The sequence below is a fragment of the Ictalurus punctatus genome, chromosome 11 (genome assembly GCF_001660625.3).
Source record: "Ictalurus punctatus breed USDA103 chromosome 11, Coco_2.0, whole genome shotgun sequence".
NCBI classification, from domain to species: domain Eukaryota; kingdom Metazoa; phylum Chordata; class Actinopteri; order Siluriformes; family Ictaluridae; genus Ictalurus; species Ictalurus punctatus.
Window position 1 is genome coordinate 19,246,578 of NC_030426.2, and position 27,110 is coordinate 19,273,687.

The 27,110-nt window shown below is 40.9% G+C and overlaps 1 protein-coding gene and 1 long non-coding RNA gene across 4 annotated transcripts in view; one reads left to right on the plus strand and one right to left on the minus strand.

Moving 5' to 3' along the window:
* raver2 (ribonucleoprotein, PTB-binding 2) overlaps window positions 1–27,110 on the minus strand; it is a 94,235-nt gene that overhangs the window by 22,159 nt on the left and 44,966 nt on the right. Inside the window, exons 4-8 of one of the 2 annotated variants that reach the window (XM_053683569.1) lie at window positions 17,230–17,421; window positions 6,625–6,745; window positions 4,499–4,578; window positions 4,122–4,226; window positions 503–614 (exon numbers count right to left, since the gene is read on the minus strand). In XM_053683569.1, coding sequence (XP_053539544.1) covers window positions 503–614; window positions 4,122–4,226; window positions 4,499–4,578; window positions 6,625–6,745; window positions 17,230–17,421 — 610 coding nt within the window. The remainder of the gene's footprint in view (window positions 1–502; window positions 615–4,121; window positions 4,227–4,498; window positions 4,579–6,624; window positions 6,746–17,229; window positions 17,422–27,110) is intronic. The other variant, XM_053683570.1, reaches the window with a different exon arrangement.
* LOC108272286 (uncharacterized) lies at window positions 20,280–26,236 on the plus strand. Of its 2 annotated transcripts, none has more exons than XR_001814039.3 (3): window positions 20,280–20,965; window positions 22,697–22,785; window positions 23,303–26,236. It is a non-coding gene; the product is annotated as an uncharacterized LOC108272286 (long non-coding RNA). The 2 variants fall into 2 exon arrangements; XR_008397196.1 differs by lacking the exon at window positions 20,280–20,965 and adding an exon at window positions 22,065–22,582.

The window sequence follows — 27,110 nt, forward strand, 5'->3', positions numbered from 1 at the left end:
GACTAAGTGGACAAATGGCATAACATACCAAGGGTTGGATACAGTCTTATGTCAAGGAGAAAAGATGGGTCTTAAGGCAAGATTTAAATTTGTGAATAGTTAAAGAAGATCTTTCTCTAAAAGGCAGCGTATTCCACAGTCTAGGGGCAGCGGCTGAAAACACACAGCCGCCGTTGTGTTTTAATCACGAACGTGGGACAGTCAGCAGTATATAACGTTAAAAAGGTGTACAGACGTTACATTTAAAACTCTTATAAAACGGTGGCCTATTTGGAATCACGTCGCACCTATACTGAAGTGCAAATGAAGCAACACGTGTATGTTCTTTTCAAAGGTTTCGTCTGAATAACATCGCCAAAGAAAGAACACTGATTGAAGCTGCAGCCTCTAACTATTCATACTGGATTCCTCAAACACTGTTGACATTTGCATTGCAAATGCGGTTCTGTGAAGCAGCTAGCGCAAGGCCAGGAGCAGCCTACGCACAGCCTACAACGCTTACCACTGGGGGAATCGCCAATCAGGCCCTTCACCACTGGCACCGGGGCTGCAGCTCGCAGAGCCAAGACTTTATGGAGAAGTAAACGGGAAGGGTCACCTAAAAGACTGGGAATCTGAAAAGAGAGACAGACAGAGAGAGAGAGAGAGAGAGAGAGAGAGAGAGAGAGAGAGAGAGGCAGGAAACAAAGTACACAATGCATCAGGACTCCAACCAGAGCAACATCCATTACAATACATATGTACTCAAAATATTAGAGCTACTTCAAAAGTTAAAATAAATCATGTAAATCTGATGGTATGTATGATATGCCTATATGGGGTGAAGCATCTAAGTTTGGTTCTTTTTATGCATATTCTTCACATTTTAGAGACAAAAAAAAAAAAAAAAAAAAGATTCTGAGTCAATGACCTGCCTTTTTTTTTTTAACCAACAAGTTAAACTCGAGCCCAACAGTGTCGATAAGCATGCTTCCACCACCACCGAGTCTAAATCTCCTCATTACTAATTTGTATGCCAGAAATACCCTTACCGTATACTTTAGAACAGAATTTTTAAACAGAAAAATCTTTGTACACATTTGACCTTGCTGTGACCTTGACCCTGTTTGGATCAATTCCAAAATCTAATCAGTTCATCTGCTGGTTACAATGATAACTCGGTATAAATCCTACAAACATTCTAAGACTTGTTCTTGAGATATCGCACTAAAGAGAGTCTCGGACGGATGCACGCTCAGGCACATGGACGGACAGACGGCAAAGATCTTAAATAGTCAGAAAATCGGCCTGGATTTCCTGAGCATGAATGTGTAAGTAACATTTCTGTATGACAAACAGGAAGGAAATTATTGAAGCAAACCTTGCTTGGATCAGTCAGGTACAATGATAATTCCATGTAAATCCTACAAACGTTAAAGCGCTTGTTCTAAAGACGTCATGCTAACAAGAACCTCGGACAGATGCTTTGACGAACAGACGGATGGACAAGACATAACGCATAAAAACATAACTCAAGGCCATGATGCAAGCAGGAGCTGAATATGGCTGCATTAGTGGTCTAACAGTCTGTCAGTGGAGAAAATATCCTGAGTCTGGTAACCTTTATGGGTCACACACTACAATGAACTAGACCATTCATCATTATGTTCATTTGTTCAATTATGGCTGCCTGGAATGTGCGGAGGCTGTAATAATGATATAGTTCATCCAATATAAACGTATAAACCTTTAAAGGAAAGTTGATATTTAGCAGTCAAGCCTAATCATTATCTATTCATTTCAAATCTGTTGAATACTGAGCCAGAATGAGTATCAGCTGTGTTCTGTTAATCACGTACAGCACCGCATAAGTTGTACAATACCACTGTGGTGTATAATACATACTGGCTCTGTTTATGTACGCATATAAACATATCGTAAAACGAACGCACACAAATTCCACCTACACAATCCTTATTCATCAGTTTGGCACATCTGTACGAGCAAACACATCTGGTCAGAGTGTAGAACATTTTAATAACCTAAAAATGCTGGACTTCAATGCTGTTAAATCATCTAAATCAATATCAGCATAATCAGTGATCTTAGCACATACTGTATGGTAAGTAAAGTAGTATACACTACCAGTCAAAAGTTTGTGGACACTCGACTGAAATGTTTCTCATGATCTTAATCTTTAGATGTGAAGGTGTATGATTAGATGTTTGAAATCGGTGTTGTAGACAAAAATGTAATTGTGCCGACGTATTAATTTCTCTCATTAGAAAACTAACATTTTATTTGTAAAAAAATACGACTCGGGAGTGAAATCTTCCGAAAAGCAGCTAATAAGAGTCCAGCGTCGGTGTGAACTCTTAATACTGTTTAAAAAGGATCTCTGGGAAATTCCTCAAGAAATCGGGTGAGAAAACACCGAGAATACATTTCTGGAAATTCGAGGCAAATAGAGGGTCTACTTTGAAGATGCTAAAATATTTTTGATTTATTTTAGATTTTTTTTAAATCACAGCATAATTCCCATAGTTCCATTTGTGTTACTCCAGAGTTTTGATGACTTTATTATTAATTTATAACGTGGGGAAAATAATAAAAATAAAAGAATGAGTGTGTCTAAACTTTTGACTGGTAGTGTAAATAAATAATAACAATACAAATCAATGTTAATAATCACAACTGAGCAGGAAGGAACCTTGTACTAAAATGTAGAAGAGGGGGTTTAGTGTCAGAATATGCAGAAGAAAATATTTATCAGCTCATTAGTCTTCAGTAACAGTTGCACTTAGGTTCAATTAATTGCTCAATTAATTTTCAGTGTTGTGTCTATATGAAATAAAGACGTTCATTTGTTCAGGATGAAAAACCTTCCTCGTGTACAGTTAATTAAAAGTCTTCTGACTTTTAAATGAATACCTACCTAGATATACTGTATATATGAGCTGTAGGAAAGTTTGAAAATGGCTTAATACTTGATTTTAACAGCTTTATTTAAATAAAATTTAAAAAAAACAAAAAAAAACAACACCTCCATAACTATTTAAATACACCTATTAATTTTAGTATTAAAAAATGGACTGGAAACACAATCTCTTGGACCATCTGTTGATTTTATTTTATCTCAAGTATTTGCTTCATGCTCACTATTTATACCTTTTCATCCATCCATTCCATCACAGACACATGTACCTCTAACTCAGGTTCGCGAAAATGTCTTTTCCCCCTGTCCATCTAGCTGCAGCTGTATGATTTCCATTCACTGGCTCACTATTGCATCACCTGCACAAATCAGGACCTGTTTCATATAAAACTGGATGTATATACCGTAGTGTTATGGTAAATGTAGTTTGGTAGTATGTACAGTATATATAATTTCTATGCAACCTCATTTTAATATTGTTTCTTCCTAATACTTTGTCCGTGGTGCCATTATTGGATTCGTCTTTGTAAAGGAGACGAGAAGAGAAATTTGCACGTTCTGTCCAGGATCTTAGTAAATCACAGTCTAAGTGTGACACCGATGCTGATGCTCGTGGCAGTAAAAATGACAGGTTTAACAACATTCAAATATAGTCAAATATGGAATCCTAGTACAGCTTTACACTTCTAGTACATACGATATTAGATTGCAAAATTGCAGTGTACAAACACACACACACACAGAGATTACGAGTGTGCTCATTACACTGCAGCGTTGCAACCACTCACAGCAAATGAATGAAAGACTGTAGAGCATGTACCATCAGTGTTACAAACACAGATAGCATTTTTTATGTCGTCTCTCATATCTTCTGTGAGCTGCTGTGATGTGTCATTGTGTAATATCAAATAAAAGTGGAATTCAGCCTGCAGGCTCTCTGATGCTCCGAGTGGAACGCAAGCTAAACAAAACTAATATCTTCCTGAGTGAAAAATCACAGCTTTCATTATTTACACACACACACACACACACACACACAAAGAACAAAGCAATAACTCCTTCTCAGGAACAAATATAGGAATGTTGAAATAATGTGATTGGCTTAAGATTAAGTCAAAAAAATATCCAGATATCTGAAAGCTAGCAGCTTTCTGCAGAACTACTGCAGGAATAATGCAGAAATCACACGCCTTTCCCTAACACACACCCTCACATTAGTGGCGTGCTTGTCCTTGATGTGCAGGAGCTGCTGCTGTGCCATGTGCATGTGGAGAAGGTTCTGCAGAACGAGCCCGTTCCCCAGCATGGCGTTCTGAAACACATAGAGAAACATTGCACTCGCTGAGTAATAATGTGTGTGCCAAGACTCATTAGGAACTCACTAAATTTTCTGTGAATACTCATTCTGCTACTTGCTCTGCATCTAAATAACACAGCAGAGTTTCTTCAGAGTTCATCAAACCTATAATGTAATGACCGGATCGAGAATGACAGACAATGCGGATGAGCGAGCGAGAAAGAAAGAGTTCTGGATTGTGAGTGCGTATGCGTGTGCGCGCGTGCATGTGTGACAAAGTAATGTACCTGCTGTGCTTTTCCTAGCTGGAGCAGCGCGGCTGTCAGCGGCGGTCGGAGAAAAGGAACACCGTGAGGACGAAACTTCCCTGACGAGAAAAAGGGAAAGTTGGCAGTGAAAAGGGGCTCAGCAGAAATAAAAAGTTAATGAATAAAATATTTTTTTTTGTTTTAAAAAAAAGGAAAACACAGGTGGTAAAAAGATAAGAAAGCATGCCAGCAGTCCAGAATTTTCTTTTATCCAATTCCAGTGTGAGTCCTAATGGCCACTCTTTCCAGAATAGGTAGAGCGATTGAAGGTTTAATCAAGAGCTATATTTGGCGTGTTCTCCTTAAGCTCCAAGGCCTTCCGCAGCTCATTTATCCTTGAACCTAATGAAAAGTTCATTTTAATATATGATTAGGTTCATCATGAAAGGAACCTGGTCTGGGTCACCGAACTGAAGATCAGCTTTGATCATGTGACCAGACATAGATGGGAGGCCATTACGGTGTAGGAATTAAAAGCTTGGGATTGGGAGCGGAGCGAATTGGAATCTATGGTCTAATTTTTAAGTGACTGTCTTGAATAGTCCTTTTATATAATGAGTAAATACACAATAAATAGGAACAATATGGAATATATACACATACAGTTGCAATCAAAATGATTCAACCCTCATTGCAAATCAGGTTTGTTGTCAAAATGTACAGACTTTCAGCTGTTTGCAATGAACTAATCAAACAAAAGCGATTGAAATAGTTTAACACAATCTATGTTTCAAGTGGTTTCCCCAAATTCAACTGAAAATGCAACTTATAATTACTTCTCCAGTATCAAAATTATTCAACCCCTTCATGGCAGTATCTTTAGTACTTTAGTAGAGCGCCCTTTTGCTGTAATGACCTGCTGCAAACGAGATGCCTAGCTTCTGGCAGCGTTCCTGAGTAATCTTAACCCGTTCCTCATGTGCAATGGCCTCCAGTTCAGTGATATTCTTGGGTTTAGTTTCTGTAACCGCCTTCTTCAAATCCCAGCAGAGATTTTCTATGGGGTTCAAGTCAGGTGACTGTGATGGCCCTGTAGAATCTTCCAGGACTTCTTCTGCAACCAATGCTTAGTGGAATTTGAGGTATGCTTGGGATTATTGTCTTGTTGGAAGGTCCGATGATGCCCAAGCTTCCTCACAGACGCCACGAAGTTTTCTCCTAGGATTTCATGACACTTCAACCATACTGTGCTCACTGAAACCTCAGTGCCTACTGCCATTAAGTCTTGCTGCATATCTTTTGCAGTCACTTGAGGGTTTTTCACGATCTGCCTTCTCAGAAATCTGGTTGCAGGCGTTGATCGTTTCCTTTTTCTGCCCCGTCCAGGTATTTCATGAATTTTCTACCCCTAGCCAGTTCAGGTATTTCATTCATTTTTCTGCCCCTAGCCAGTTCAGGTTCTACCCCTAGCCAGTTCAGGTATTTCATATAATTTCTACCCCTAGCCAGTTCAGGTATTTCATATAATTTCTACCCCTAGCCAGTTCAGGTATTTCATATAGTTTCTGCCCCTAGCCAGTTCAGGTATTTCATATAGTTTCTGCCCCTAGCCAGTTCAGGTATTTCATGTGTTCCAGCTTAAGCACACCTGGTGCAAATAATGAAGCCCTTGATTAGTTGTATCAGGTGTGCTTGAGAGAACACCTGTTTTGCATATTTGTGCTGTTGTGAGGGATTTTATTCAGGGGGTTGAATAATTTTGAGACTGGAGAAGTCATTATAAGTTGCATTTTCAGTTGAATTTGGGGAAACCCCTTGAAGCGTTCATTGTGTTGAACTATTTCAGTCGCTTTTGTTTGATTTGATCATTTCAAACAGCTGAAAGTCTGTACATTTTGATAACAAACCTGATTTGCAATGGGGGTTGAATCATTTTGATTGCAACCGTAGGTTCACTTTGTAGGTGTACAAGAGAACTAATGATAACACATGTAGCCCATCAGTTGCTATACACATCTTATGTGGTTCTCTTCTATCTATGAACAGGTAGAGGGACCTGGCAAACAGTGTATCTAATAAAATTCTCACTGAGTGTAGACACAAGATACAAGTACCAAACAAGCCGGCTATTGAGTGTGTGAATGTGTGTTTTTGTGTGTGTATACCTCCACGCTTGCCTGTGTGGTATGGTCTCATAAGAACCTGAAGAGCAGCTGGATTGGTCATGCTGTTCAGGAGCTGGGCCAAATTGGGCTCGGGCAATAAACCCTTTTTATTGCTCAGCATCTACAAGAGAAACATACACACGCACATGTACACACACACACACACAAGTTTTAGCATTCTTTTAGACCAAAGGGCCACTGCATTCCATAATAAAGACAAATATCACACTGTAACATCATATATGAGCAATCAACAGATCCTATACCATGTCATTTCTGTTAATATGTGGTAGACCTGGGTGTGAGTTGCTATTCCAGATCCTTACCTGCAGAGTTCATATCACGCAGGACCTTTTGCGTGCCATCAGTCAAAACAACTCTGTTTTTATTGACATCCTATCCACATACATCAGCGGTTCTCAAGCTGGGGGCCACGGCCAGATGGCAACGGTGTGTGTGGGTAGGGGCGGGGGGGGGGGGGGGGTATAGAAATTCTATCATTTTTTTAAATTTATTTTACCTCTATGTGAGTCGGGATTGTCTACCTTTGAACTAAGATGTAAATAAAAATGAGAAATATTAATCAACTAAATCAATTATACACAGCACACTAGGACACACACACACACCATATATACAGATATATTGTTTGGTGTTATATACTAGAGTACAATACTGTTAGCCACATGCTGATAAAACCCAAGACTATTTAAAATGGACAATAGAGAGCAGCCTAGCGTGAAGAACTCTACACAAGAGGGGGGGTTCACGCTGAAAAAGTTTGAGAACCATTGATATACACAAACTCCAGTACCACTGTGCAACAAGAAGTCAGTATATAGGATTGCATGCGACACAAAGGGTAAGACAAGCACAAAAACTGTGCTTCATCGTAATATATTCACAACACACCGGCACACGGCAATTGATCAGGAATTGGGAAATATGGAGAAAAAAAAAATGTTATAACAATAATTACAGGCACTTTTGTGATATGGTTCACCATAACAGTGGAGATATTTTGTGAAAAGCTTTAAGATCAGGAAAAAGGAGTGGAATTGAAACACGTTATATATATTTGACAAAAATATACAGTGAGGAGCAGTGTAGTAATAAAAGCACTGATACCTAACAATAGCCTCAATACTTAGAAAAGTGTATAAAGCTGCTCTATATCTCTCTCTCTCTCTCTCTCTCTCTCTCTCTATATATATATATATATATATATATATATATATATATATATATATATACACACACACACACACACACACACACACACACACACACACACATCGTAATGTTATGTATTATGACCATGAAATGGGCAGCTGAGAAAAACAAAAAAATATTGGATTTTAAAGTGTACTCTGTAAAATGCCAGAAGGTTGCTGGTGGGAGAGAGTGGTTGAGTAGATAACGTAGCAGCGTAATAGTCTGAATTATTTAAAAAAAAAACTACAAAAACATATCATCTGTAATGGCATGGGTATAATCCTGAAGATCATACTGTGATATAAATTACAGTTGTGAATAGTGGTCCAGTGTGGCTGGGGGAAGGGCACATGTTTGGTCTGGTATTGATCAGTTCATGTCAGTTCTGGTGGGACTTTGGGAAAAGGGTGCTGAGGAGCTTGTCAGCCTGAGAGGCGAATCTGTTCTCTACATGCTCTGGTACCTTGTACCAGATGGCAGGCTGATAAAGAGTCTGTTTAAGGGTGGGAGGGGTCACAATACTGCTGTCTTTGCAGATGTAGTGTTTATGTCGTGTTTAAACTATACCCTAGTGGACTGTCTGGCTTGTTTTGAACTCCCCACGGTCTAAAGCTGAGTCTTGCGGTCTAAAGCTGGTTTTAATAATCCTTTATTATTATTACTATTCAATGCTGTACGAGAGGATCCCGAAAAGAATTTTGGATGAAATTCTATAACGGACTGTGATAACGTGTTCTCCATGTCAGATTATATAACGAAGATCCTATAACTATAGACATTCTGCTTACATCATCAATCAGCATGATCTGGGCTTGTACAACAATTGGGCTTGCATTAACAGACACAAGACAAAACGGAAAACTCGGCGAAGATGAGGAGTTCGGAGGCATTTGTGGCTCGGTAAAAGACAGAAATTCTTCAAAGTAAGCCTGAGGTAATAAGGATGTTCTTTCTGTCCATTAGCATATGTGGTAGTTTTGCAACTTGCTGAACAAGAGGACAGGGATGTAAATTAATGTGAATATTTTATATGAATTAATTGTACATTTGTGTTTCTCCATTGTCACGTATTTGTTTGGTATTTCTCATAGCTTTCCTGCAAGTTTCACCTCATCCTCCTATTGGTGGCATTGAGATGAGCATCGCATCACACTGAGACACACTATATGGCAAAAACTATGTGGACACCTGACCATCACACCCATATGTGGGCCTTCCCCAAACTGATGCCATAAAGTTTAAAAGCACACAATTGTCTAGAATGTGTCTGTATGCTGCAGCTTTAAGATTTCCCTTCACTGGACCTGTTCCAGCATGACAATGCCCCTGTGCACAAAGCAAGGTCCATTAAGGCATGGTTTGCCAAGGTTGGCGTGGAAGAACTCAAGTGAACTGCATAAAGCCCTGACCTCAAACCTACTGAGCATCTTTGGGATGAATCGGAAAAACTGACTGTGAGCCAGGCCTTCGTACCCAACATCAGCGCCTGATCTCAGTAATGCCCTCGTGGCTGAATGGGCAGAAATTCCCATGGCAGCATTCCAAAATATACTGGAAAGTCTTCCCAAAACAGTGGAGGCTGTTATAGCAGCAAACGGGACCACCAAATCCACGCCCAAAAAAATTATTTTACGACGTGCACGTTTTGTCCTCGACAGCAAAATCGGTACCAAAAATTGTCAAGTGTAGACCCCTTCTCCTATATCAGCCAGTAATGGAGATACTCGGGATGGTCTTGTAGTCTCCTTGCATTATATAGTGAGGATTGATTGGGGAGTTTTGCTTTTCTCATCCTTGTTTTTGCTAGGGAGGTGGTGGTGCATGTTGGACAACTTGGACCTCCTTGTTCCATCCATATTAAAAGACATATTGTTGTTCTAAACCACTGTGCAAGTGGCTCCACCTCCTTTCTGTAAGCTGACTCATCGTTGCTGCTGATGAGACCCACAGCTGCTATATCATTAGTGAACTTCATGAAGTGCTTAAAGCACAGCAGTGTGAACAGCAGTGGAGTGAGCATACAGCCCTGAGGGATGCCGGTGTTTAGTGTGGTGGTGCTTGAGATGATGTTGCCTATCATTACTGTTCACTGCTTATTATCCCTATTCGTTTCTGTGCAATGATTACGTTGAACGCTGAACAGCTTTTGCAAGTAAAACGAATGAAAGGCAGTAAACAAAACTGCAGTGGGTTGGGTGATGTGGAGAGTTTGGTCTTTTTTGCTTTATGGTTAGGTTTTTGAACCACTTCGTAATTTATTGGTGTGAGTGCTATCACTTGGCAGTGGACACAGTCGACTTCGCCACTGGCATTGTGGTGGTGGACATGGAGCATGCAGGCATGACCTCTTGTGTCAAGGAGATGTAAAGGTGTACGTAAAGAAAGACATCGCCTAGCTGATCAGTGCATCCCCTGGTATGTTTCCAGGTCTTACATGGGTTAAGCATTGATTGCTATTTTCAGACATCAGTTGTTGACAGTTGAGTCTGAAGGCCTGCATTACTTGCTGATTCCTGTGGGACCTCTGAAACCTGACACAATAGCCTGTGGCACAGGACTAATTTGGAAGGTTGTGTCAAGCAGCCAGTGCAGTAACTAGAAGAATGAAATTTTGTCAGGATGGGGAGGGCATAAGAATTAAAAATAAGTCATTCTGCCTCTAGACTTCTAACTTGGTCATTGGTTGGAGGGGTGGTCTTCTTGCCATGACAGGTATGTTTTGCAATTCTGTAGTCGCAGCTAGCATGAATGTCCTGCACTACACACCATCTATAATGAATGGAGTAACATAATGCTTCCTTTTTGGTTAAGGAAGTGATGTTGATGGTCCAGGAGAGAACCCTGATAAGAAGGAACCATTACTTGTATTCAACAGGACACATTTGTATCTCTAAATACACAGCAACACTAGCTACTGTGTCAATTTTTGGTACCAGTACCCAATTAGTCAGTTCATTATAGCACACTGGTTTTGGTTGATCATTTGAAATCCAATATTAAAGGGCTATTGAAGCATGGCATGTGCCTCTGTACTGAAATCTAATACGACCCATATCAGGTTTCAAGCTGTAGTCAAAAGCCTGGCTCTGTGGGGCTAGACAAAATGTGTGTGAGGGAGTTGGCATAAATGGTAGAAGATCTGATTTCCTCATTAGATCCGAGATGTCTGCAAGTAGAATGGCTCCATCCCAATCATACCGCAACCCCATCTGCTGCCTACTTTCCCCCTGGAGGCTTGTGCACAAACACTCACACACTCAGTGTTTGGATGTACAGTGAAGACACACATACAAAGACACACTTACACTAAATGTGCACACAAACACTTACAAGTTACAAACAGTTATGGCTTTATTGGAAGCAATAACACCCCTCTCTCTCTCTCTCTCTCACTCTCTGAGGTATGGAGGAATGAGTTTAGCCCCTGCTAATACTTCTGGGTTGATGAGTACAGAATCAGGAGGGAACTGGGATTCAAAACGATGAACAACAGTCCAAACAACATGCGGTTTTGGTCATCTTGGTTCCCACTCCCAATTTTGTATGTCCAGACTGATATACATTTTCATTACTAGAGATGCAGCAATGCTATTCTTTAAAGACTGAATACAAGTATAAGTACATGTTTTTAGGTACTCATCAATGCTAATTCTGATACCAATATAAAAATGAGTAACCTTCTTAGCATTAATCAATCAGCGGCATCATGGAACATCTTATTTAGCTCTGTTTATGTTGGTTGCTTCTGTGTGCTGCTGGCTATTCACATTTACATTTATTCATTTAGCGGATGCTTTTATCCAAAGCGGCTTACAAATGATGAAATACAAGCAAAGCGATATATCAAGCGGAGAACAATACAAGTAGTGCTACCTTGCGAGATTTATAATTGAGTTCTAGGGAAGCAAAGTGCACAAAGAGTAAAGGTGTGAGCCAGAGTAAGTTTTTTTTTTTTTTTTTTTAAATAATGTGGGGGTTGGCAGGTTGGGGTGAATTAAGTGCTCAGGGAAGAGGTGGGTCGTTAGCTGTTTTTTGAAGATAAAGACAAATTCTGCAGTACGGATTGAGGTTGGAAGTTCATTCCACCACCGAGGGACAGTTAGTTTGAAGGTTCTGGATAGGGACCTTGAGCCACGCTGAGAAGGCACTACTAAGCGTCGGTCGTTAACCGATCGCAATAACTGATACCAATATCAAAATGATACCATTGTTTAAGATGTTATGGCATTTAAACAGTATCTTTAATAGAGAGTGTGATCTCTTATCACCATGATCACCATGGCAAGTGCAGGGAAAGGAAGCACGAGCTTCGCAGTGCTCAGTGCTCACAGAAGTGAAGTGCTCCCATGCAACTGTTTTTCTGCATGTTTGCTTCACTGCTCCAGGATCATGGATACTTTTATTTGAGCACAATTCATGGCATCTTGCACTCAATGACCAAGCTCGCTGTACGAGTATGCCCTACATGTTCAGGTGGGCCGTCCTTGCAATCTCTGTTAAAGCTGTTTAAACGCCATAGGATATTTTATCAGGTTGCTTGCATTGTAGGAAGATGCTGTAGTTAATTGTGTCCAGGTCATGGTCATATGGTGCTGTCCGCTTATTAGTGCTGTAACGTACATTAGGCTTACATCACTTAGCATCACGTGGTATCGAATGTTATCATCGGAAACCTTTTTTGTACGATTAAATGAGCATGGTATCGGGCCAGTACCAAATACCACTATTGGTCCCCTATCCAGTCCTTACAGGATTTCGTTTCGGGATTTATTTTTTTTTGTGATTGTTGCGGCCAAAAATGCTTGATTTTGCTATGGCTTTTTTCAAAATTAGCAATGCAATTTGCGAAGTTTTTTTTGTGCTTTTCTTAGTGGAAAACTACTCAAATTGGAGAAATTGCAACCGCACAAAATTGTTCTGCACGGTCTTTCGCAGGGATGGTCGTTGGTAAACGAGACCTCTTAGCTGTACTCATATTCGCCGCATGTCAATTGAAGACAGCTTTGACTGAATGTCGCGTCTTGGCCCAAATCTGAGGAAAATCCGCGGTAATTTAGAAAAATTGCAAGCTCCTTCGAGTACTGCAGAGTTTGCTCGATTTTGCGCTCATTTCTGCGATCGCAAAATCGCGACGTCCCGGAGGGAATCATTACTGCATCCCTAATTATTACACTTAGTCACGTTGAGAAAACATTCATATATGGTTTGGGCAATATGTGCAGTTCTTAAGTTGAACGGAGAACATGCTGATCTACACGTATCAATAATCACTAACCACGAGACTCATCTATTGTCAAATTTCAACGTCCCACTATTAAGGAACCCTGCACAGACCAGTCCAGCAGGGAAGCACTCCTAGCCCTTGGTGACTAACTGAATATGACAGATGTATAGAATGGCTGTGTGCACGCTCGCCTGTATTATAACAGCTCTGCGAGTAGTAACACAGCAGAGACACCTGCTAGTCCCCAGGCAGCTCCAGTTTCATACTGCCATGAAAACATGGGAAGTCAAAGCTTGGCAGGGGCTTTCGCATTGAGCCTGAAGCTCCACCAGAATGAGGTCTACACCCCCTCAGTCTGTATGTATGTGTATATATATATATATATATATATATATATATTTGTGTGTGTGTGTGTGTGTGTGATTCAGAAAGCAGCGGGCACATTTGTCTTTTGAGCAGGGTGCTGCATGTGGTTTGCAGGGGTGGGGATGCAGAGAAATGTCAGCTTGCATTCCTTCTGTTTGGTTTGACACATTTCAGTGGGAGAGGAAGAGAGGAGGGTACAACAGGAGCTAGAAAAAAGAGACAGGGGACAGCTGAGAAAAGAAGAAAGAAAGGGGAGTGTGCAGTTTCTGTAAAACAAAAACAAAAAAAGCTTGAGAGAAAAAAAAAAAAGAAAAAAAAAAAAAAAAAAAACAGTGAAATGATGCCCTTGGGATTTTTACTTCCCTACTGTGGCTCATGTACTGATGCTAAATCAATGAAGGCTCTGATGATAGCGACATTTAAAAAAAAAATAATAATAACCACAGGCGTGCCTATTCAGCTATGTTAAAAAGAAAGGAACATGGTAGAAAGAAAGAAAGAAAGAAAGAAAGAAAGAAGAAAGAACACCTACTAAACACAGGTAAAGACATCGATTAGACAGGAACGCGGACCTATTTGGAACAAGCAAACCATTCCTGACACCAATCCCTTGAGAAAGAGCGTCTATGAGAGATGTACAGAAACATGAGTGCGTGGGTGCGAATGTGTGGGCTCCGTTGTTTCGATTGGTTGCTTGAGTAAAGGATGTAACACTTTACAATGAAAGCACTCCAAAAAATCATGTTAGTAGCAGGTGGAAGCTCATGAGTATTTTGGAGAATTCACAGTCTGAGTGAGAACGGCTCGCTGCGTTCACGGCTTGATGCCGTATAGTAGAGTAGATTAATACGGTCCATAGTTTCCACTGTATGAGACCCACATCTTTAACCTAGCAGCCCGCTTTATTTCAGGCACAGGAAATATAACAGGAAGGCTACGTCTTCTACAGCACACTGTGTGAACACTGTAATTAAACTGCCAGTGCCTCTGCCTCGCCTCACATCTTTGGGCCTGAGTGTGTGTAGAAGAAAGAAAAGAGTTACGGCATGCACGTGTTGGGGTCTTTCCTCGCATGAATCCATGGACCCAACCTGCTTTCTGTCAACAGTCCATATACATTACAGCACAGTGAAATTCTTCGCATACGCCAGCATGTCAGGAAGCTGGGGTCAGAGCGCAGGGTCAGCCGTGATAAGGCGCCCCTGGAGCAGAGAGGGTTAAGGGCCTTGTTCAAGGGCCCAACAGTGGCAGCTTGGCAGTGCTGGGGCTTGAACCCCCGACCTTCTGATCAGTAACCCAGAGCCTTAATCGCCAAGCCACCACTGTCCCTGGTGTGGGGAATGTTTTCCTGGCAAACTTTGGGCCTGTTAATACCCATCAATCATCACTTGAATGCCACAGCCTCGTTGAGTATTGTTGCTGACCACGTGCATTCCTTCATAACCACAATTTCTCCATCATCTATTGGTTACCTCCAGCATGATGAAGCATTGTGTCACTGTGTGTTTCAAGAACAGGACTTGAACAGGATCAATGATCCGAATCCAGTAGAACACGTTTGGGATGTGGTAGAACGAGGGAGTCGCAGCATGAAAGTGCACCTGAGGAATCTGCAGGAATTGCATGATGCAATCATGTCAACATGGACCAGAATCTCAAAGGAATGTTTCCAACATCGTGGAATCCATGCCAAGAAGAACTGCGTTTATTCCGAGAGCCTTACCCAGTATTAGTATAGTGTTCCTAATAAAGTGCTCAGTGAGTGAATATGAAGTCATAGTAAAGAAACAGCATTTAATTGGACTATAAATGGATATAAAATAGGACGTGCTTTAACAAATCTGTAGTGAAGAGTTACGTGAACAAAATTACACAGTCATTAACGGTGCGTTACTTAAGCATTTTCACAATTTCTCAACAGTTTTAACGATTTATTTATTTATTTATTAGCTTTTTGAGCCTGCCCCAACTTTTTCCCCCACATATGAACATAAAGCATGTAGGATTAGCATGCTAACTAGAGTTAGCATTAGCCAGGACTGTCATGACATCACTTTCAAGCGCACTATAGAACACTATAAATACGCTAAATCTGGCTCATATTGATTAGTGAGAATAGCAGTCACTGTCCTTTTTTCTTCATAATAAGCTCAAAGGAGTGCTAAGCTGCGCTATTTGCAATCTAGCAGGGTGTGGAGGGAAGGGGTGTGAGGGAGTGTCTATAACATGACTGACAGGATAGCCATGTAAACACAGACATGCATGCCGTAATACTTTTCTCCTGAGCTCACGGCTTAAGCCACCGTTTTCATCACGGTCTACACAATTTTCCAACTTATTCATATTACTAGTAAGAAAGAAAATTGACTATTGCACCTTTGACTCTTTTTCCATGCAAACCATATTGTTTTATTCTTTCTTAATAACATACACAACATATACACTCATCGTCCACTTTAATAGGAACACCTGTAACCCTGCTCGTTTATACGGTTATCTGATCAGCCAATCATTTTGGCAGCAGGTCATGTGGGAAAACATCATGCAGACACAGATCAAGAGCTTCAGTTGATGATCACATCAGACTGGACAGTTTGGGGGGGGGTTCCAGTGTTCATCTGTTCAGTTTGGGTGAGTCTGTGCCCATGATATCCTCAGATTCTTGTTCTTAGCTGACAGGAGTGGTCTTCTGCTGTTGTAGCCCATCTACCTCAAGGTTTGATGTGTTGTGTGTCCCGAGATGCTTTTCTGCTCACCACAGTTGTACAGAGTGCTTATTTGAGTTACTGTAGACTTCCTGTCCGCTCACGCCAGTCTGGTCATTCTCCTCTGATCGCTCTCATCGACAAGGACGTGAGATACATCACATATACATCACAGTGAAATTCTTTTCTTCCCATACACCAGCATGCCAGGAAGTTGGGGTCAGAGTGCAGGGTCAGCCATGATACAGTGCCCCTGGAGCAAAAGAGTGTTCGAGGTCTTGCTCAATGGCCGACAGTGGCAGTTTGGCACCACCTGGGCTTGAACCCCCGACCTTCCACAGTAACCCAGAGCCTTAACCGCTAAGGCACCACTGCAATGTTGTTTGTTTTTCACAGCATTCTGTGTAAACTCTAGAGACTGTTGCGTGTGACGATCCCAGGAGATCAGCGCTGTCACTTTTCGAAATGCTCAACCTAGCCCATCTGGTACCATCAACCACGCCACGTTTAAAGTCACACTTTTTCCCCCTTCTGAGCTTTGATGTGAACATTAACCGAAGCTCTTCACCTGCGTGATTCTATGCCTTGTGCTGCTGACTGGCTGATTAGATAACCGCATGAATGTGCAGGTGTACCTATTAAAGTGGACAGTGAGTGTACAGTAATATTATTTCTCAATAAAAGATATAACACATTGACAAAATACCAAATCGGGCAAATTAGTCGAGACGGCGTTGGCCTGTGAGTTTCACGTTTTCATTTTCACATTCCTAATAAACACTAGAAGATATGGAAGAATCACAACTTCGAAAGTGTTTAATTGAACTTAAACAACCTCTGCCTTCAGGGATCTTCCTTTCTTTACTTCTAGGTTCGGCTGCGGTGGGGTGCTGTGTGGAGATTCAAATGCAGAGCATTGTGCAAAGGTTACAACCATCTGACATTTAGCCGATACTGCTGACCTCTCCGTGTTTTACTGTGCCCTCATCCCAATGAAGAAACCGATCTGATATGTGAGAATGATGTGCAAGAAATCCACGATATCCAGAATGACTTCTTCATAAGTCTGTGTATGTGTTTGTGTGTGTTGCTCACCACTCCCTGAGCAGCGATGAGGGCAGCGAGTGTGCTGCGGCCAGATGTTCCCGGGCTGCACAGTGACAGGCGGATCTCCTGACCCTGGATCAGGTGTCGGTCCATCTCCAGCAGCACGGCCTCAGCCTGCTCTGCGGTCTCGTACTCCACCACGGCAAAACCACGCACGGCACTGCCCTCGTCCTGCGCCAGCTACAACACACACGTGCAGAGACACGGTTACCGCTCATTCAACGCACTTCCGTTCGTATAAACGAGCTTAATTTTAAGACAGTCAATACATTTCAATATATCAGGCTGACATGAAAAGTGCATGGTGTGAGATAAACTGCAAACCCAGAAGGTCGGCATGTTGCAGCCGATTTACAAACAATAACTGTGTGAATTACGTCACGTGTAAAGTCGTGGGAGGAAACAATAGGTTCATGTAACGTTATCTTCGGCTCATTAAGAGACAAAATGAAAATAAATCCAGCCACATGCACATAATTGCCTTGCATAATGCCGAAAAAAAGAACCGTAAGACGAATAAAGTGTTCGATTCCCTACACCAATGGGTCAGACTCATCAGATGTGAAAAAAGTACCCACAGCAAGGGGTCATTCCATCTCACGTGGGCCAATAATTGCAAAGACGGTTGCTCGACTGTTTTCATTCAATTATTTTTCATTACCTCTATATATTGTCATTGCAAAATCTTTTTTTTACTTGGTTTAACTATGGCGACCATCTTTGTGTCATGGCACACAACAAATTATTATGGGCCTAGCTCCTTGGGAAAACCCCTACTGATCTCTAGAGCACATTACAAGTCACATGTATATAAACATTTTATACGTTCTCGTTTCTTAGACTTAGAACTCAAGGTTGCTCGCAGTTCCACTGTTAGGGTCGATTTATATAATGGGAAGGGTCCGAGTGTGTATTTTTTTTGAGAGGGTAAAATAAAGTCCACGTAGCCTAAGACTAAGCGTAAACGTTTTAAAATGTCCTTGCAATGGTGAAGCGTTCTGTAAAGTGAAGTTTTCCACCACGGTTGGAAAAGGAAACACAAGATGTTTACTTAATAGTTAATTAATAGAACCGCCAACCCTACGATAAGTGCACAACCCGCTCTACCACCTGAGCAACAGCTGCCCTGTTATAAACGCCGCTTTATTACAGTCTGTATGTTTCCCTCCACAGGAAAGTCTCCAGGATAGACAGCGCTGTGCTTTACAGCGTCTCAGTAACATGATAAAATGCTTCTTGTTTTTCGAGAGAGAGAAAAAAGCGAGGCCGGTAAAGGAATGACACCGATAATAGGAACTAAACTGTAAAATGTGAGTGTCGAGTGATTAAAAGTACAATATGTTCATTAATGGAAAAAGTCACGGTTGGAAATCCGCTGTGGTCCGTGTGGAATAAAACCCGTCAGCATGTGCCGTTATTGGAACATAACCAACGTCGGGGTGGTTACAGTACTTTACGCCTAGGCCGCATCTCACCACCCCATTACTGATTATTTCAGTGCTTACGTAAACCATCCCATATACAGTCAAGGGAAAAAGAAAGTACGCCCTCCTTCAATTCTATGTTCTTATTGGGGCCTAAATAACATGGTCCTCAACAACCTCTATAAACAACCTCAGGTGACAAAAAAACAAACAAACCCACAACTGATTCGATATGCAGTCATTTTCCCCCCAAAAAAGTAAACCAACATTCAGAAATTATTTGGGGGGAAAAAATAAATACACCCTATAATTCAGTAACATTCAGAACCACCTTTAGCAAATAAAAGCATAGATTATTTCTATTCATAGATTATTGAAGGAGGGTGTACTTTCTTTTCCCCACGGACTGTAAAGCGTAGTATGTGTAATCTGACAGCTCTGTGTACGGTATACTGCTGCTCTGTTGTTACACTGTCTCTAAGGCCTGACCTGCTGTCACGTCTCCTTACGTGTAGATCTCAAGGTCCTCGTTACCGTTGTTCGTTTAGAGAGCGCAGAGCTAGTCAGTTTTTGTTACGGGGTTCCTGGGAAAAATCTGGACTGTACTAATTTGCCATGAGTTTTGAGAGATCAGCACGACATGAAAATACACACAGTAACCACAGTTTGTACTACAGATATGGTTCCACAAGCTCATTTGGTGCACTGACGGATAAATGAAGGAAGGCAACGTTACTCTCACAAAAACGTGTCATTCTTAAATAGAGTGCATCATTCACTGCTTGAAACTAGTGCGAGTACTGCACATCTGTGATGTCACAAAATTCAATAAAGGTCAGAGGACAGTCACTGAAGTGTGTGTGTGTGGGGTAGGGGTGTGAATTGGTGTGAACCCATCATGGTTAAAAACAACCTTGCTTTTGAGTGGCGCATTCAGAGGTGTAATCACTCCTAATCCACGTTACCATCCTTTTTCATCCCAATCCGTCATTTCTGTCTGGAACACGACTCTCCAGACACATGAGGACGTATCTGCACCCAACCTGTAACACTGTTTTTCATCTGTCGGAAACAGGGCGGTAAACGGATTCACATAACGTCTACACGAACACGCTAACTCTCAAACTCCCAGCATAATTACCCACATACTGTACGCTTCTCTTCCTTACGGTCGAGCTAAAGGTCTCTTTGGGATTCGACAACATTTCCGAGGCGAACTTCGGCACTCACGCATACACCAACACCCACTCACATCACAGTGTGTCTTTACCTTTCATCTCCGTGCGTCACTTATTTGATGCTGCCACCAGGGAGATACACTCGACTTCAATGGCAGAAGGACAGGCACAGAGAGAGAGAGAGAGAGAGAAAGAGACAGAGAAAGAGCAAGAGAGAGAGAGAGAAAGAGAGAGCAAAAAAAAAAAGTGAGAGAGAGTGAAAGAGAGAGAGAGAGCGACAGACAAAGCGTTCCACTTAACCAATCACTTCTTGCCATTTTAAAGCCTTCACAGGTTCAATTCGGGAGTTTCAGCGTCGAGTCAAATTTTTGGTTTTGCCGCGCTGCATTAAAACGCCGGTACACTGATGAAAGATTTAAACAAAGATGATTTGACAAAAAAGTATATATTGCACAGAAAAATATATTTGTAAAGTAGTGTATTTCATATCCAGTTAATGTTAATATATAAAGTTGATATTATATATTAGCAGTTTGATGTTCAGTGATGAAGTAGAAATGCTTTTGTTAGTGGAGAGTGAATGTCAGACTAACAGGAGGATTTTAGAATTCAGTCAATGGTAATATGAATTAATAACATTCAATAAGTTAAGAAATCTTACTTTACTCTTCAGAATGGAGTTCATGTGCTCATGTTAATTAGAGTAAAGTGCTTTCGGTTTATGAGACCAGTTACTGTGAAACAACTTGTTGAAATGGAGAGAATAAAGTTTTTATGTGCATTTCTTTCAGAATTGTTGAATTGATTATTACTCATTTATAAGAAGGTATAAAAGGCAGAACTATCGGTCTCTGTATCGGCCGGTATCACTCTGAATAATCGGTTATGGGTATCGGCTGAGAAATTCAGTATCAGCGCATCTCTAATAGGCAATCGGTATTACTGAGTAGGGTTGCACGGTATATCGGTACTACGGTAGTAACGTGATACTAAAGCTTCAAAACACCGCCGATGCCACTGTATTTTTTAAACGATAGGATCGTCAATACGGTAGTACTGTGAGTAATGCTGCATGTGTCCATTATTGACACATGCATATGAACGACATCCATATTAACAAAGGTTAGTGACACTTCATTTAACCTAAATTCTTTACCTTAATCTTTAAAGATTTCCTGCTTGCTAGTAAACGTTACACCAACCGCTGTGTGCAAATAATAATATTAGCCGTGTTTAATAGTAAGCGAGCTAATGTTACCCTAACCGCTGTTTAAATAATAATATTAACCATGTTTTCTAGTAAGCGAGCTAACATTACGTTAACCGCTGTGTGTAAATAATAATATTAGCCGTGTTTTCTAGTAAGCAGGCTAATGTTACACTAACTGCTGTGAGTAAATAATAATATTAGCCGTGTTTTCTAGTAAGCAGGCTAATGTTACACTAACTGCTGTGAGTAAATAATAATATTAGCCGTGTTTTCTAGTAAGCAGGCTAATGTTACACTAACTGCTGTGAGTAAATAATAATATTAGCCGTGTTTAATAGTAAGCCAGCTAATGTTACACTAACTCCTGTGTATAAATTATTATATTAGCCGTGTTTAATAGTAAGCAGGCTAACATTACGATAACCGCTGTGTGTAAATAATAATATTAGCCGTGTTTTCTAGTAAGCCAGCTAATGTTACACTAACTCCTGTGTATAAATTATTATATTAGCCGTGTTTAATAGTAAGCAGGCTAACGTTACACTAACTGCTGTGAGTAAATAATAATATTAGCCGTGTTTAATAGTAAGCAGGCTAACGTTACGCTAACTGCTGTGAGTAAATAATAATATTAGCCGTGTTTTCTAGTAAGCGAGCTAATGTTACGCTAACTGCTGTGAGTAAATAATAATATTAGCCGTGTTTAATAGTAAGCAGGCTAACGTTACACTAACTGCTGTGAGTAAATAATAATATTAGCCGTGTTTAATAGTAAGCAGGCTAACGTTACGCTAACTGCTGTGAGTAAATAATAATATTAGCCGTGTTTTCTAGTAAGCGAGCTAATGTTACGCTAACTGCTGTGAGTAAATAATAATATTAGCCGTGTTTAATAGTAAGCCAGCTAATGTTACACTAACTCCTGTGTATAAATTATTATATTAGCCGTGTTTAATAGTAAGCAGGCTAACATTACGTTAACCGCTGTGTGTAAATAATAATATTAGCCGTGTTTTCTAGTAAGCCAGCTGTTACACTAACTGCTGTGTTTAAATAATAATATTAGCCGTGTTTTCTAGTAAGCGAGCTAATGTTACGCTAACTGCTGTGAGTAAATAATAATATTAGCCGTGTTTTCTAGTAAGCAGGCTAACGTTACACTAACTGCTGTGAGTAAATAATAATATTAGCCGTGTTTAATAGTAAGCGAGCTAATGTTACGCTAACTGCTGTGAGTAAATAATAATATTAGCCGTGTTTTCTAGCAAGCGAGCTAATGTTACGCTAACTGCTGTGTTTAAATGATAAAATTAACCATGCTTTCTAGTAAGCGAGCTGACGTTCCGTTAAGCGCTGCGTGTAAATATTCATATTATTATTTGGAAATCCGTGTCTTCGTAGAGCTCACTTTGTTTAACCCATTTATTTCCAGTGAAGGGAGATGTACAGTATAGAAAGACATCCTATACTATTGTGTGCTTCCAACTTTGTGGCAACAGTTTGGGGAAGAACCCCATATGGGTGTGATGGTCAGTCGTCTACAAACTTATCAAAAATCCTGGAGAGACTGATAAACCTCGGGCCGCTGTGTTTGATGGTTTTCCTATAACAACATACCCTGTTGTATTTTATTCCCCTTATAGCTTCACTCGAAGAATCCCGAAGAACGTGGCAGGAAACGCCACCCTCCTGTAGTTCAGACAAGAAGAATCTTCAGTGGAGATTTGAGCAGGTGGTTCCATAATATTTGAATATTAATCTGTCTATAAAATGTTACTGCCTCTAGAAAACATTAGCATTGTGCTTGCATGAAACATGCAAGGTGGAAAAAAAAAAAATCACTTTACTCAGTTAAAAAAAAAAAAAACACACACAAAGTGGCAACATCCGTGGCAATATCATAAGCTTTAACACTTACGATTTGTTTGGAACTGTTTACACACAGCAGTCCTCTTCGGCTCATCCCCATAACATTTTTTTTTTTTAACGAAATCTTTTAATACCGTTCCAAACTGCTTTATATTCATTACATATGCTCAGCATAAAGAGCAGAATGTACTGGCATTGTAGCATATGCAAGGTGCACTATGTAAACAAAACGTATAATTCAGCCACAGAAAAAAATTGCACCAACAAAAAATACATTTAATTCATTCAAAAAAACTTCGTTTGATGAATCTAAGTAAGTAAATGTAGTGTGTGTGTGTGTTGCCAACACTAAGGGGCTGTGTGGTTATGATAATTCACAGAATCTGCTCACTAGAGACGCATTAACGACACGTGAGGACGTCAGGTGAGATCGACTATCCATTACTCTGCGCCAGATGTTAGCAGCAGGCCTGAACCTGGGCCACAGATGTTATAACTCCAACATTCATGTGTCAAGCTGATGAGTGCCAGAGTGACAAGAGTGTGTGAGTCAGAGAAATAAAACGTGTATATGCCTGACGATGGTAGGCACAGACGACAGGAGAGTATTTACATGCTAAAGTACAAGCAAGCCACAGACCGAGAGTGGAAAAAGGAATTGAGAGACAACATAAAGAGGAATGATGTGAGGCTTGGAGCCTTTCGCATTGTTGATTGCGTGTACGTATTAGTCGAAGCATCAGTGCAGCACAGAATCCAGACACAGACATCAGCCTGGATAAATAAATCCCAAAGTATTTCACAATTCACACACACAGTCAGTCAAGGACAAATACTCAGGAGTATCAAAAGAGGATGAAAGTATTACTCTAAATCATTCTATCAGAGGTATGAGGGTATATGAGGGTGAGTCTAAAAAAAAACAAATATCAAGTGTTATTTACTTTAAGACTATCTGTTCCTGTGCCGTGTTTTAAAGCACACCTATAATGGTTTTGAAACGTGCCTAATTTTGTTTTAAAGCTCTCAATGCATCTGAAGTCAAAAAACACTTTAACGTGCTCATAATTTAAATTACAGCATTACATTTATTTCCTCAGTGTCACAAACGACTCACTTAATGATCCGTTCTAAAGGATTCATTCTAAACGCCTCCGTTCGGAGAGCATACTCTGCTCTGATTGGTCAGATGTCACAGTCTGTTGTGATTGGTTTACCGCTGTCAGCGTGTTTCAAGAAGGAAACGCCCACTACCATAACGACTTTCAGCTCCGTCTATTCGAGCAGCCGATGAAGACCGGAGGCGGGCCTTTTTTTTTTTTGTTACAAACCTACGTAGGTTAGTACAGGAAGTGAGTCTGGAATCACTAACGACTCGATTCAGCTGATTCGATTCAACTCGATTCGAATCGGTTCCTTCATTTGAGAGTCAATAACCCTGTTTGGCTTAGAATTTTGAAACCTTGCAGATTTTTTTACATTCGCAAACAGCTCTATAACACACTACATGAAAGGTAATATCTGAAGAAGAAAAAAACATAATAGGTGCGCTTGAAGATGTTTAACAGGTCCAGATGTAAATATCAGGAAATGAAAGCTGAAATTCTGATCTGTCGTCTCACACTCATCTTTCCACCTCAAACCCAAACATCTTCAGTGTATAGCAAAATCAATAGAATTGGCTTTTATGTTCCAATACTTTCGGAGGAGACTGTGCAAGTCTGTTTCAAATGTATTGAATCCATCTTTTCCACAGTGTTAGTTCACAGTGCTACATTGATTTATACAGAGTAAAGGTGATAAGTGGCAAAAACATTAATCGTGGTAAATTGTCTGTTGGGAAGATGATGTACTTTTCGATGCACTGCACTCCGATGAGACCTGACAACGCAGCGGAAAATTCAGCGCACAGTTATAAGTCAAATATCATTTTTCAGCAGGCGAACAAACAACAGTGTGGCGTGTCTGCTCAGAAATTCTCCCAGAGGTAGGGTGAAATAATGAATGAAATTCTTTTCGTCCCCTCTCCAGACACACCGCTATTTATCTTTCAGACTTTCATCCACGAAAAAACGAATGCGTATGTGATTGTGCCCTGCGATGGACTGGCACCCTGTCCAGGGTGTACCCCGCCTTGTGCTCGCTGGGATAGTCTCCAGGTTCCCCGTGACCCTGAAAAGGAGTAAGCGGTAGAAGGATGGATGGATGTTCCTGTTCATGTGGAGCAACGACGCGAACGCTCTCGGTAATGTGGACAACCTGGGCAATTTCCTATCCCACTAACAGCTGGTTCCAGTCCTGCGTATCACGTAGCTTAAGATGAACCAGCTGCGTTTTGCTTCTCCTACCAAAACCCCACCCCCCCCCAAAAAAAACAAAACAATACTAGCTTGAATGTCGCGATTTGATTACAGATATCGACGTGTTCTATTTTGAATCACTTCTACAGTTTCAAACGGTGAATTTGGGTTCTTCTTATAGCATCTTCTTTCTCTCATAACCATCCTCCTCACTCTACAGTGGGCCTGTATGAACACGGGTCCTCTTTAACAAACTACTTTTTATTGATATCTTGCTGGTTTGTTTGTTTTTTCCATAGTGATGGATCATAGAGTGTTGCAATCTCATAACTTATCAAATGCAAAAACAGTGTTTCTGAAGAGTGACTGCAATTTCATTTCTTTGCATTTGTTCTAAATGCATATATACTATTATTTAAAAAAAAAAAAAAAAAAAGATATTTATCATTTTTAAAAATGCTTTTATGAGAAATACTACGGATAATTTCGCTTGGATACTACGGAGACTTGCACTTCCTAAGAGCTGCTGCTGTTCTCATAAAAAGATGGAGTCTTCTTCCTCGTGGAGAAAAATCTCAGGGAGTTTAGTCCTTGCCACGGTCACCTCTGGCTTGCTCATTAGGAATCTAACTGTATATCCAGATCCGGAGTTCTGTAAAGCTGCTTTGCCACCGTGTCTACAAATAGAAGTGAATTGGAAAATAAATAAATAAGGAAGATAAGTAGATCCTCCAGTTGTTGGAGTAGAATTCTTTTGCTTAAAGGGTGCCAATAATTCTGGAGTTGACTGTATGTAGCGTTGTCATCTCTCTGAACTTTGCCCGTTACACCCTCTGTTTGGAGAGTGTCAGTATACTGTTGGCAGTCTGCTACCTATAGCTAGTCTTCGCCAGACACAGCAGTGTATGAAACACTATATATAGAGTAAGAAAGTACTTCTCATGTAGCAGAGCCAAGTAGTGTGTGTGTGTGTGTGTGTGTGTGTGTGTGTGTGAGAGTGTGAGAGAGAGAGAGAGAGAGAGAGAGAGTCAGAGAGAGAGAGAGAAAGGAGGGAGGGAAAGAGAAAGAAAGGAAAGAGTGAGAGAGACAGAGAGAGATAGAGAGAGAAAGGACAGAGTGAGAAAGACAGAGAGAGAGTGAGAGAAAGGAGAGAGAAAGAGACAGAAAGAAAGGAGAGAGAGTGAGAGAGACAGAGAAAGAAAGGAGAGTGAGTGAGACAGTGAGAGAAAGGAGAGAGAGTGAGAGAAAGAAAGGAGAGAGTGAGGAAGACAGAGTGAGAGAAAGGAGAGAGCGTGAGAGAGACAGAGAGAGTGAGAGAGAAAGGAGAGAGTGAGGAAGACAGAGTGAGAAAGGAGAGAGCGTGAGAGAGACAGAGAGAGTGAGAGAGAAAGGAGAGAGAGAAAGAGAGACAGTGAGAGAAAGAAAGGAGAGAGAGTGAGAGAGACAGAGAGAGTGATAGAAAGGAGAGAGAGTGAGAAAGGAGAGAGAGAGTGAGAGAAAGGAGAGAGAGTGAGAGAGACAGAGAGAGTGAGAGAAAGGAGAGAGTGAGAGAAAGGAGAGAGAGAGTGAGAGAAAGGAGAGAGAGAGAGAGAAAGGAGAGAGAGTGAGAGAAAGGAGAGAGAGTGAGAGAGAGGGAGAAAGGAGAGAGGGAGTAAGAGCGACAGAGTGATGAGAGAAAGGAGAGAGAGAGAGAAAGAAAGGAGAGAGAGGGAGAAAGGAGAGAGGGAGTAAGAGCGACAGAGTGATGAGAGGAAGGAGAGAGAGAGAGAGAGGAAGGAGAGAGAGAGAGAAAGAAAGGAGAGAGAGTGAGAGAGAGGGAGAAAGGAGAGAGGGAGTAAGAGCGACAGAGTGATGAGAGAAAGGAGAGAGAGAGAGAGAAAGAAAGGAG